General features: G+C 40.0%; 1 protein-coding gene and 1 pseudogene across 1 annotated transcript; both read right to left on the bottom strand.

The window, feature by feature from the left end:
• Nucleotides 1–4690, bottom strand: part of LOC121759172 — a 4781-nt pseudogene extending 91 nt beyond the window's left edge.
• LOC121759173 (uncharacterized mitochondrial protein AtMg00810-like) lies at nucleotides 4290–8120 on the bottom strand. Its single transcript, XM_042154675.1, has 3 exons — nucleotides 7901–8120; nucleotides 7290–7708; nucleotides 4290–4364 (listed from the first exon to the last, which is right to left on the bottom strand). The coding sequence occupies exons 1-3, from the start codon at nucleotides 8118–8120 to the stop codon at nucleotides 4290–4292; spliced, it is 714 nt and encodes a 237-aa protein (XP_042010609.1).
• Nucleotides 8121–13489: the final 5369 nt, after the last annotated feature.

Below are 13489 nucleotides of genomic sequence, written 5' to 3' on the forward strand. Positions count from 1 at the left end.
GCATTTTCCGATCCCCGGCCTCCGCCACCTTGAACCGGACCCAATCCGTACAGCCCGACTCCCCATCCGCACCGGAGGGCGACATCACCTGCGCATTTCCCGGTTAGGAGTCCAGCATTATACATCCGAATGCATAGACGGTCTTGATTGAAACGACGGTGGAAGGGCTTCTTTGATGCGACAAGTCTGGGCGCCCGGTAGCCTAGAACACCGGCATCGAGGATCTGCTCAATTGGTGCCCAGATTGGGTCCATGAGACGGTGCAGCAGAAGTCAGCATACACGGGCGTTGAGGTCGGGCCCTTCGAGTAATACGTTTGCTGCTTTGAGGTTGCCCCCATGAGGCATGGCTTCAGGTCGAAATGGAGATCAGTTCAGGGCCACTTGCAACTACTACGGCTATCTGAGGCTCTGCGGCCCCACGTCAAGGCCGGCCCCTTCTTTCTCGGCCGATCTGCAAACGATAGGTTCGTTGAGTCGGAAACACAGAGACACCATAAGTAATTCACATTGTACATAAACAATTATGAAAATAATTCCTCCATCTGTCCCAACGAAGATGATCCACTTTCCTTTTATGTCTATAGCAACGAAAATGGCCCATTTCTAATAATGGAAACACTATATCTCTACTTTATTCTCTCTACTTAACACACAAAACAACACTGCATAAAACCATGAAAGTTGTGACAAGTGAAACACCAACCAATCATTACTTAATAAGGAAATCAAGATCTCATCTAAGTCTATGATGATTGGTGACCGTGTCGATCACGGGCTTCATAAATTTACGATGCAATCACACGAACCACATCCACGCCAAGCACACGTTACGAATACATACAACATTGTAAGCAAAAGAAGACGGTAAATTGTCCGAAAAATAGAGGCTAGGAGTGTTACCGTAGAGGAAACTCGCGAGATCTCCGGGAGAAATGTAGTCGGAAAGGATGAGCTTCTCGTGTTGCGTGGGGCCCCAGTAGTACCCTCTCAGCCCCACCACATTCGGATGTCTGATGTTGGAAAACTTCTTTGCTTCTCTAGCAAACTCCTTCCTCTGCTTAGCAACTCCTTCCCTCAACCACTTCACGGTCAAGAGCATCCCGTTCTCGAGAGTCGCTCTGTAGGACGTCCCGTGGCTGCTCCGTCCAAGGACTTCCGCTGGGGCTCGCGACAGCTCCTCAGCAGTGAACGAGACAGTGTCGTCGAGAAAGTACAGCTCTCCCGCCAGGCGGTCGGGAGATCCGGCTTCTAATCTCGAGAGGCTCTCCATAGTGTACGAATCACCGGATTCAGGGGACCGCGAGAAGTGGCTGGTCTTTGATGGGGAGAAACCGGTTAATGCCGCCAGTTTCTCCTCAGGGTCGATTATCTCCGACGACGACCCTTTCCTCGATCTCGCGAGATCCCCGGCCGAAACGTGCAAGCCACTAGAGCGGTCCTGGCCACCTACGCTCGATGGATTCGTTGAAGTGCGGCTGACGTCTTTCGTCGTCGCAACAGGGGACGGCCTCTTGGATTTTCGCTTGTGACGGATGAAAACGACAAGCAGGATCAGAATGGTCAAGGCTGCCACACATGAAACCACGATTGCCACGATAACGATAGTTCTCGGATGATTATTTCCAGCTTGGCCTTGTCTCGGTCCCGGAGGAGGATTAGGGAACTGCAAGGCGGAGTTGCCAGGGTAGAACGAAGACAACGGGAACCTCCTCAGGTTATCCGGGACAACACCCGAGAGATCATTGTAAGAAGCATTGAAGCTTACGAGACTATCAGACAAGTTCTCTGGCAGATGCCCAGTGAAATGGTTCCCGGAGATGTCCAACGAGCTTAGCCTCGTGAGATTAGCAAACGAGCTAGGCAACGACCCCGAGAAATTGTTTCTTCCGACGTTGAGCCTTTCAAGTCCAGTGATCAAACCGAATCCATCAGGCAACTCACCACTGAGCCCATTGTCAGAGAGATCAATAGCAAGAAGATTAGTAATGTTAAAGAGAGGCGAGAACTCGATCGTTCCAGAGAAGGCATTGCCCTGCAGGTGGAGTTTCGCAAGAGTCTCGGACATCAAAAGGGAAGGCAAAAGAGGCCCTCCTAATCCGTTGAAGCTGAGATCGAGAGTGGCGAGTTTTGGAAAACGCGCGATGGCTTTAGGAAGGGGACCATTGAGGGAATTGCACGAGAGGTTAAGGTGATTCAGACGCAGAAACTGAGCCGTCGCCTCTGGAATAGGCCCGGTCAATTGGTTTTGGCTCAGATCAAGGATCTCGACTTTCTCCCATTTAACCAACCTAGTCAAGTTTCCTTGGAAGTTGTTTCTTGACATGTCCATCACAGCACAGCTTCCCGTCAGCAGCGGAAGCTCACCCGAGAGCTGATTAGACGACAGGTTGAGAGTGTGCAACGTCGTTGAAGTAATCAAACTTATATGCCCTGTCAAGTAGAACAAGGTAGCTTTCGCATCACTTAATTCACAAGTGCATAAGATCATAAACAGTTGCTAAAACAAGAAAAGCAAACACAAAATATCATATCCAATAATAATTAACACTAAAAATTCATACCTAATTATGAACGTTAGATCAAAAATAAGAACAGAAACAGTTACTAAAACAAGAAAATCAAATGATAGTTTTGTCAAGAAAAAGATCCTTACATGCTCAAAACATAGTTATAAAACCGAGACGACATCTTAACTTATCATATCAAATCAAGCAAACCGAACGAGCCCTAAACATCATATGGCAATCCAACAATAATCAACTCTACAAATCCATGCCTAAATTATGAACATTGGATAAAACACAAAAACATAAATAGTTAATAAAACATGAAAATCAAATGATAGTTTTGTAAAGAAAAATATCCTTACAAGCTCAAAACATAGTTATAAAACCGAGATGACATCTTAACTTATCATATCAAATCAAGCAAACCGAACAAGCCCTAAACATCATATGGCAATCCAACAATAATCAACACTACAAATTCATGCCTAAATTATCAATATAAGTTAAACATTCACAATTTTCTCAATGTACCTGAGAGGTTATTCCTACTAAGGTCCAGCTCAGTCAGAACCAAAGAGTCTCCTTTCAGAAGGTTGTTCGGAACAGGGCCAGAAAACCCGTTGTTGCCAAGTTTAAGGACTTCAAGATCGTAAACGAAATTGAAGCCAGGCAACTCCCCAGACAGCTGATTGTAGCTCAAATCCAAGACCTTCAAGCTCCCAAAAGCCTGTGCATCGCCACCACCAACGAGCGATCCTACTATTCGATTGTGGCTGAGATTCAAATACTTAAGAGATGAAGAAACACCTCCTAGAAACTTCTTATGATCCTCAGCAGGATTAACTAGCAAATTCCCACTGAGATCAACATGACTAGCATTAGTGAGCATCAAGAACAAAGGATCAACCTTGCCATCGAGCATGTTCCCATGTAAGTCGAGCACATCAAGTTTATTCATCAGCTCCAAACCGTTCGGGATGCCCTTTGTGAACCCGTTCAACGACAGATTGAGATACACCAAACTCTCCAGCCTCGTCAAGGATGAAGGTATGGGGCCGGATAGGGAATTCCGGCTCATGTCTAGAGACCTAATCGAGGCGAGGCCAGAGATTGAGTCCGGAACAGCACCAGAGAAGTTGTTTCCAGCCAAAGACAGATTCTTTAAACTAGCAAGTTTACCAATCTCAGATGGCAACGAAGAGGATAACAAATTATCAGAAACATCAAGATACTCGAGGCTCTTGAAGTCGCCTAGGCTTCGTTCTAACTTTCCAGAGATGGAATTGTTTGCAATCGAAAGCTTCACGAGCATTGTGAGATTAGAAAACACACCCAAATCCACATCAGCAGACAATCCCAAATTGTCAAGAACAACAGCAGCAATGTTATTGCCATTACACATGATTCCATTCCAAGAGGAAGGGCAGCCATTGTTTTCAATTGACTCATCATTCCATGAATTGACTACAAAACCAGTTGGATCATGTTTGATTCCTTTCTTGAACTCAAGCAGTGCTAAGGTGTCCTGAGATGGGAGCTGTCCTAAGCAGGAGACACAGCAAAGACTCACAACAAGAAGCCTAAATATCCTCATTCTAAACAACCACAAAAAGCAATCTTGTAATCCACAAATGTACCACATGATTAGATACCAAAATAAAATAATTCCACTAAAAATGTGTTCTCTCACTAGAACAAACACAGAGCCAAATCTCCATACCACATTTTCTGAACAGAACACCGTTGACAGCACAAAAAGGAGATCTAAACAAATGAAACGTCACCGTTTTACCACCATGGCAGCACCCTCCTTGAGAGCAAAAAATGGAATAGCTCCCAAAATACAACAATGTTCCTAAAAAAGGCAACAATTTCTCACTTTCTACTCTCAGTGTAGCTCTCACAAGCCGGGTTCTTGGAAAGAAAGGCAAAAAGGGTGTTCGAATTATTCCACAACAAATGCAATTTCACACAGTTAAACCAACAAGGTTTGTGGCCTTTCAAAACCCTAACAACGTGGGGAGCTAAAGATTAGAGTTTTATGGCAAATTACACAAGAAAAGAAAAACACTCACTCTCAAAAGGTAACAACACCTTTTGTCTCTACAAAACTGATTTTTTTAAAACTTTTTAATCCTTCACCAAGGCAATCACTTTCTCGCTCCAAAAAGGATAAGTGGGGAAGCTCAGCACATTAATTTTGTTTTATTTCATAACCTTTTTGCTCCATCACGTTTTATACAGCTATTTAATTAAACAATTAAGCTGTATAGCCAATCAGGGTGAGCATTAATTAGGGGTTACTGTACTGTGATTTAATCAAGAATCTCTGGCACCAGAAAAAAGAGGGAAATATTAGCGGGAGGATTAAATGCGTAATTACACCCGCCAAAACAGGAATCTTTGGACCCCAATGAGAATCATCAAATCTTGTTTATAAGTTTGATTTAAACCAAAGTGGCTGCAGTAGCGAGCGCCAATTGGTTTCGAAGAGTGGTGAAGCAGTTTTAGGACAGGAGTGGGACCCGTCAATAACCATTTGAACAGGGTTTTTTTTTTGGATAAAGCTATGTGGCCATAATGTGGCTGGCCATAAACGGCATTTCAGTAGATATAGGTATTTTTGAATATTAATAATTTAATTGTCTCATTTAATGCTTAATTCAGTTGACAATACTACCCTTAGTCTTTAACTGTAGTTTCTTTTTAATTTATTTATTCCACTCTTTTCTTGAGTAATTTGTTACAAAAATCAATAATAATATTTATATACTATAAATTATATTATAAATTTATATACTATAAATTATGAATATTATACATATATAATAAATTAATTCATAGTATCAAAATATGATATTAAATTTTTAATATTGAAGTACACTTCTTCGAAAAATATTAAAATAATATTTTTGTTAATACTAATATTTATACTAGCATAAGTCAACAAAGAATAGTAAATTGAAAAAAAGAGAATTTGAATTTGAGTATTTGTTTATAACATAAAGACTCCTTGCAATTTTGTCGTAGAAGTATATTGTGTCACTTAATAATATTTATAAATATAATGTCCTTACAATTTATTTTACTTCTATATAAATAGTATTTAATATTTAAGGGTATATTAGTCTTTAAAAAATTGCTACTCTCTAGATGCATAAATTTCATCAATTCTACATTAATTACACAAAATTTTAATAATTTTTAAATATTATGGCTGGCCATAATATGGCCATTTAGCACTACTCTTTTTTTTATTTGCCTCATAATTTCACTTACAATTAAAATTCCTTATTATGTTTGATTTTATTTCTTTTGAATGGTGTTTCTCAATTCATTCGTCACTTTTAATTGCTATACTTTAGTTTTCTTCAATTGGAATACAAATAGATGTACGTTGATACAATCGGAGTTTTTTTTAAGCAATATAGGACCGATAATTTTCTACGTGACAGAAAATATGTACAAAATGAATAAGTTTGAGTCAAATTTTATTATATTTTATATCCTTGTCGAGTTAATCCATTGAGAATGTGATAATTTCGGGTTGAATTGCCGAATTCAGACTATCCATTTGAAATTAATATAGGAGTATTATTTTAATCAAGTTTATTTCTGGTTTTTAATATATTGATTAGGTTAACATTTTCCACTTTTTTATCGGTCATCTTCATTTCATTATTTGTTTTTACCTCTAATTGTAGATGGCTAGCCCGAATTAATAATGCTCAATAATCAAAGCCAATAACCTATTCTCTGAGATTTAATACCGCTTAATCGTAAGAATAAAGGAAAGAAGCATAGATTTAGTACCAAACGTATATGAACTTTGATTTGATCATACAAACTCAATTTAAACATCAATTTGATTATACAAACACAATTTCGACTATTAAAATATCAAAATACATGAATTTTAATATGCTTTTAGTGTCGGTGTTTGGACACGTAAAAAAAAGAAATTGATGTAGTGGGATAACAAAAAGATGAAAAGAGATCGTGGATTTGTATGTAGTGTGTAAATTAGAGTTGGTAGTAGTGAAGCATCATTCAATGATTAAATGGGCCCACTGATCTGCTGTTTGGAGAGAGATTAAGTTGGAACTGGTAGGGTGGGCCAGTTATGTATGCCTTGGGCCCACTAGTGGCCCAACACAAATGGCTTGATGGAATAGGGAATGAATTTGGGAAATTGAAAAAAGAAAGAATTAGTAGTTTTTTTCTTCACTCCAAAAAAGAAAGGAAATATATTGTGTTTATTATACTATTCTCTCTAAAATAAAAATTTACTTTTACTTCATATAGGTTTTTAAAACATATGAAAAAATATGGATAAAAAAATTAGTATAATATGAATTTTTCTTTTTATATACTATCAATTTGATACAATTATAGTGTATGAATTATCAAAAAAGTTGACCTAATCGTAAATGACACAAGTTTTAATACATAATTGGTAAAGTAAGAGAGAGATAAAGAAAAGGTGGTGAAAGTAGCGTTAGTTGATTGTGGAGTTCATATTATAAAATGTGTTGAAATGGTTTATATTTCACTCTAAAAAATTGTTTATTTCCATTGATTTACAGCCTACTATATAGTAGAGAGATCATACAAAATAAGGTAAGATTTACCCTAGTTCATATTGCCTTATTACACGGTAATTTCATTAATTCCATATCTCCTTGATTATTCTCTTGTGATTTGATCTTCCCTTGATTTCTTTCCAACACTCCCCCTCAAGTTAAGTGAGGGGATCATCCAAGCTTAACTTGCCCAATACTTCATGAAAGCTTCTAGAGTCCACTGCTTTAGTAAGGATATCAGCTAGCTGGTCTTCTGATCTGACAAATGGTAGTTCCACAACCTTGGCTTCAATGTTGTCTTTGATAAAGTGCCGATCGACTTCAACATGTTTCGTCCGGTCATGCTGTACCGGATTCTCAGATATGCTGATGGCTGCCTTGTTATCGCAGAAGAGCTTGCAGGGTCCTGACGGCATCAGCTCCAACTCGGTCATTAGCCTTTTTAGCCATAGGATCTCTGTCAATCCACTCTTGATCCCTCGAAATTCTGCTTCAGCACTTGACAAAGCTACCACCTTTTGTTTCTTGCTTCGCCAGGTGACCAAATTCCCACCAACGAATGTGAAGTACCCTGCGGTTGACTTTCGATCATTCGGGTTTCCGGCCCAATCAGCATCTGTAAATCCGTATATGTCCATATGGTCATGTTTCTTAAACATCACTCCATGTCCCGGAGTTCCTTTTAGGTATCGAACGATCCGCATCGCTGCTTCCCAATGAGCTTCTTAAGGTTTGTGCATGAACTGACTCACCACTCCAACTGCGTATACAATGTCAGGCCTCGTATGGGATAGGTAAATTATCTTACCGACCAAGCGTTGGTACCTCGTGCGATGTGTAGGTTCAGCTCTTTCTACTATCTGTAGTCCATGATTCTGCACCATAGGAGTATCTGCTGGCTTACAATCCAACATCTCGGTTTCCGCCAGTAAGTCGAGTACATATTTCCTCTGGTTAATGAAGATTCCCCTCTTTGATCTCAAAACCTCTATTCCCAGAAAATACTTCAGCAATCCAAGATCCTTCATCTGAAATTCTGAAAACAGGTTCTGAGACAATTCTACTTTTGTTCTAGAGAATTAATGGAATTCCATTTTAATGAAGGAGATTAGATTTATTCCGATTGGGGGAGTGACGCACAAGGGTTATGCGTCGTTATTATTGAACGACGCACAACCCTTATGCGTCGTTGGTTAACGACGCATAAGGATCATGCGTCGTTCAAAGACGCATAAGTATTATGCGACTTACCCTAATGACGCATAACCCTTATGCGTCACACTGGTAAGCATTCCCGCCTGTCACCCGGGCGACCCGGGTTCGATCCCTGGCAACGGCGCATTTTTACTATTATTATTACTATTATTTATTAGAGTATAGTCACCGCTATTATAATAAGCATTATTTTATTTTCTTATAATAGTGGGTAGAACATTCATTAATCAATATTGCAGCAAGGACTTTTGGAAATTATTTTATAATAAGCATTATTTTATTTTCTTATAACATAAAGACTTGGATTATTTAATTAATAGTATATAATATTATGCCATGTATTTTATATAAGCGTAATCTATAAGTGAATAAAGTTTTGATTTTTATGTTATTATATCATTAACGGCATAAACAATAGTAATTTTTAAGATATTCAAAAATAAACTTAATATATAAAATAAAATAAACAGTGGTCATAGATAATAGAGTAATATCTATTTGCCAAAAACAAATGTTTAGAATAACTCATTTTTATCAAATACTAATCACTTAAAAATATGCGCCATTGCCGGGGATCGAACCCGGGTCACCCGGGTGACAGGCGGGAATGCTTACCAGTGTGACGCATAAGGGTTATGCGTCATTAGGGTAAGACGCATAACCCTTATGCGTCTTTTAACAACGCATAATCCTTATGTGTCGTTGACCAACGACGCATAAGGGTTGTGCGTCGTTCAATAATAACGACGCATAACCCTTGTGCGTCACTCCCCCAATCGGAATAAATCTAATCTCCTTCATTAAAATGGAATTCCATTATTTTTCTAGAACAAAAGTAGAATTGTTCCGTCTTAACATCTTGATTTCTTCCTCATCGTCGCCAGTGAGGATCATATCATCTACGCAGATAATCAGGCAGGTGATCTTTCCGTCCCTCTTCTTTAGAAACAGAGTGTGATCAGAACTGCTCTGCTTGTATCCATACTTCTTCGTTACTTCTGTAAATCTCCCAAACCATGCTCGTGGTGATTGTTTCAATCCATACAGCGTCTTCTTGAGTTTGCAAACTTGCCCACCTTTGAAATCTTTAAAGAAACCGGGTGGGGCTTCCATGTATATTGGCTTCGAGAGTTCCCCATGTAGAAAAGCATTAGTCACATCGAACTGGTGCAAAGGCCACTCCTTGTTTGCCGCAATAGAAAACAGGACTCGGATAGTGTTCATTTTGGCCACCGGGGAGAAGGTCTCCGCATAATCAACCCCATACGTTTGAGTGTACCCCTTGGCTACTAACCTCGCCTTGTATCTCTCAATTGATCCATCAGGTCTCCTTTTGATGGTAAAGACCCACCTGCATCCTACAGCTCGTACTCCTTCTGGTTTGTTGCACACTTCCCATGTCTTGCTCTTCATCAGGGCACTCATTTCTACCATCATTGCTTTCCTCCAATGAGTTATCTGCATGGCCTCTTCTGCTGTTTGAGGTATTTCCTCTTCTTCATATAGGGCGGTCGTGAATGCTTTAGCCATTTCAGTGAGATTGGCCTTAGCAAGGTTGGCTATTGAGTATCTGTTCTTAGTCCCGATCTTCTCCGGACTGTATCTTCTAGGTGGAATTCATAGTAGTGACTATTTTCCTAGATGATGGATCATAGCACCTATATCCCTTCTGATTAGTCACATACCCAAGAAAAACACATTTCACAGCACACGCAGAGAATTTAGTTCGTTCGTGTTTCGGGACATGCACATAGACAGAACATCCAAAAATTTTGAGCGGAAGAGTGAGGGGTTCAGGGATTTTTGTCTGTTTGGAAAGGACTTGGAGGGGTGTTTTCATATCAAGTACTTTTGTAGGAAGTCGGTTTACAAGATAAACCGAGGTAGCTACTGCCTCTGGCCAGAGGAACTTTGGGACATTTGACTCAAAAAATAAAGCTCTAGTTATTTCAAGAAGAATTCTATTTTTTTCTCTCAGCTACCCCGTTTTGTTCTGGCGTATAAGGACATGAGGTTTGGTGTACTAATCCGTGTGTTTGAAAAAAGTTTTCCATGTCTTTATTGACAAACTCCCTCCCATTATCTGACCTAAGGACCGAAATGGTTTTGTGAAATTGTGTCTGAATCATTTTAAAAAATATGACAAATTTTTCAAACACTTCAGATTTATTTCGCAGAAAATACACCCAAGTCATTCTTGTGCAATCATCAACAAATAGAAGAAAATACTTAAAACCATGATCACCAGTAATAGGCGCAGGGCCCCACACATCAGCATGAACTAGAGAAAAATTGTTTTTAGCACGCGTATCACTGGATTTAAACAATTGTCTATGATTCTTAGCAAAAACACATGACTCACAAGAAATGTCTTTTAAGTGCGGAAATTTTGGAAAAAGCAATTTAAAATAACCCGCAGATGGAGGACCCACTCTTCGGTGCCACAACCAAGCTTCCCTATCAGCAGATCCGTGAGCAAGCATCGCGGCGCCACCTTGGTGAGCCATCTCATCCACGTAATAGAGGCCTTGACGCTCAGTGTCACGCCCAATTATCCTCCTCGTCCTGATATCCTGTAACACGCAGAAATTCGGGTGCATCAGTAAGGTACAATTCAGTTCCTTAGTCACATGGCTAATAGACATCAATTTGTGACTCAGTTTGGGTACATAAAGACAGTTCTTAAGTTTCAAGCTTGGGGATATCTCAATTGTTCCACTCCCATGTACGGATGTTAATTCCCCATCAGCAGTTTGAATTTGGCTTTTAGTTGCCTCATTAAAAACGGAAAAATCTTCCCTATCATAGGTGATAGTATCTGTAGCCCCACAATCAAATATCCATTCCACACTGATACCCTCTAATTTTTTGCCATACATGCAATATGTGTACTTTCAAGGGGTGCAAAATAATTAGGGCTAACATAGGAATTTTCTGAATTCTGGGGGTCATTTTCCGTATTACTAACTCCTGGGGGGCTAAACTGCAATTTATTAGGCTGGTGGGGTTCATGGCATAATGAATCAGAATCTGGGGGTGTTATTTGGGATTTTTCGGAACTGGAGGATTTAATAGCAAAAGGGAAATTAGGGTTAGGATTAAAAAACCCTAACCCTTTACCTCCTATCGATCCGCCGCCCCTCCTCATTTCGGCGACCGCTGCTTCGCCGATCGTTCCTCCCCTGTTCTCCGGTCGGCCGTGAGCGTCGGTGGCCTCCTGGTTGCCCGCTCCGGCCGTAGGAAATAGACCCCCTCCGTTGTCGGTCATTCCGATGGCTAGCTTGGCCTTCACTTTCTGATTCTCGTCCCACCATTCGGGAAATCCGACGAGAAGGAAGCATGTTTCCTTGGTGTGCTTGTGTTTTCCACAATGTGTGCACCACAGTTTCGATTTATCCACCTTAAATGGTCATCGATTTGGGGGGGCTCATGTCCCTGTTCGGTTTGGCGGTGGTCCACCTCGCGGTTGGCTCCGGGCCGTGAATCCAAGTCCGATCCCGCTGCCCGATGATGAATTGGTGTCGTTGGTTGCGCCGGCTGACTCGGTAGAGATTGACGGCATGACCTTGAGCCGGGCGGTCTCCCTTTTGATCCAGCCGTACGTGACCTCGGCTGAGGGCCACGGACGGTCTCTGAGGACTTCTCGTTTCATCTGATCATACCTCGGATTGAGCCCGGTTAAGAACTCGAACAATCGTCGGGTTTCGACGTATTTCCGGAATTGTCCGATTCCTTTGTCACAACAAGTGACGGGTTGATCTTGGCACCGATCCACATCTACCCACGTTCCATGTAAGTGCCGCCAATAAGTCTCGAGACTTTGTTCTCCTTGCTTAACGCTCTCTGCTTTCTCCTCCAGATCGAACAGTAGAAATGGGTCCGACGTGCTTTCAAAGGTCACGGCTAGGCTTTTCCATAAGGCCTCTGTCGTTTGGTGATGGGCGAAATCGATGACGATATCGGTTTCGATATTGTCCAAAATCCACGAGAAAACGATTAAGTCTGTTTCCTCCCACTCCGTGTAACCGGTCGTTCCTCGTTCGGGCGGTGGTGGGCTGCCGTTGATGTGTCGGAGTACCCTCCTACTCCCGATCTGGATCTTCATGAGTCGCTCCCATATCGGGTAATTGGTTCCATTGAGCTTCACTGCTACGGTAACATTCTTACTCACCCTCAGTTTGTGATCGTCTGGGATGATTGGTTTGTTTTCGGTTCCCTCGGCCATAACTTGATTTTTGCCTTAGGTCGGGAAAGGTTATTTGGCTGTGATGATGTTTTTTCTGAGCCTTTGCTCTGATGCCATGTTGAAATGGTTTATATTTCACTCTCAAATATTGTTTATTTCCATTGATTTACAGCCTACTATATAGTAGAGAGATCATACAAAATAAGGTAAGATTTACCCTAGTTCATATTGCCTTATTACACGGTAATTCCATTAATTCCATATCTCCTTGATTATTCTCTTGTGATTTGATCTTCCCTTGATTTCTTTCCAACAAAATGATATGTAAGGTTAGTAAGTAGTTTGATCAAAACTAGGTCTAATTTTAATGAAATGGAGCATGAGATGATGGACATCTTAGATGAAAAAAATATGATACTACGTTGCTTTGCGATTAAAGGAATGATAAGATTGAGTTCATAATTTTTTTAAATTTGACGTATAGGGAAATGAGGCATAATACTTAATTTCGAAATTATATACAAAGAATTTAACAACGTTAATTGTTTCAAATTTTAGGTGTTTTTACACTCATTAAAAAAGAGAGACTATACCATGATTTGACGTAATACTTGCACCAGAACCTGATTTAGATCTTATGCTTAATTTCAAATTTTAATTTTCGCAAACAATATTTGATAACATTTCCTGTTTTGTTGATTTTTCTACTAGCTTTTCTAATTCTGGTTTTACAAATCACTTCTTTCTTCTAAAACGTGTTACAAATCCCTTCTCTTTGAGCTTATTGATATTTTGACACAATGTAAACTTGTAAAATGGAAATAAATTATCTGTAGCAGTACTATATAGATTTTAAAAGATCCATTTTAAAAAGTGAAAACTATTCTAATAGTAATATTAAAAAAGTAACTCATATTTTATATACCCTGAAATTTCTTACTGAAAACTGACTTAGATTATGATTGTAGAAATGTACTATTAATCAGAACTTAAAGA

Source organism: Salvia splendens, chromosome 12 (assembly GCF_004379255.2).
Source record: "Salvia splendens isolate huo1 chromosome 12, SspV2, whole genome shotgun sequence".
NCBI lineage: Eukaryota > Viridiplantae > Streptophyta > Magnoliopsida > Lamiales > Lamiaceae > Salvia > Salvia splendens.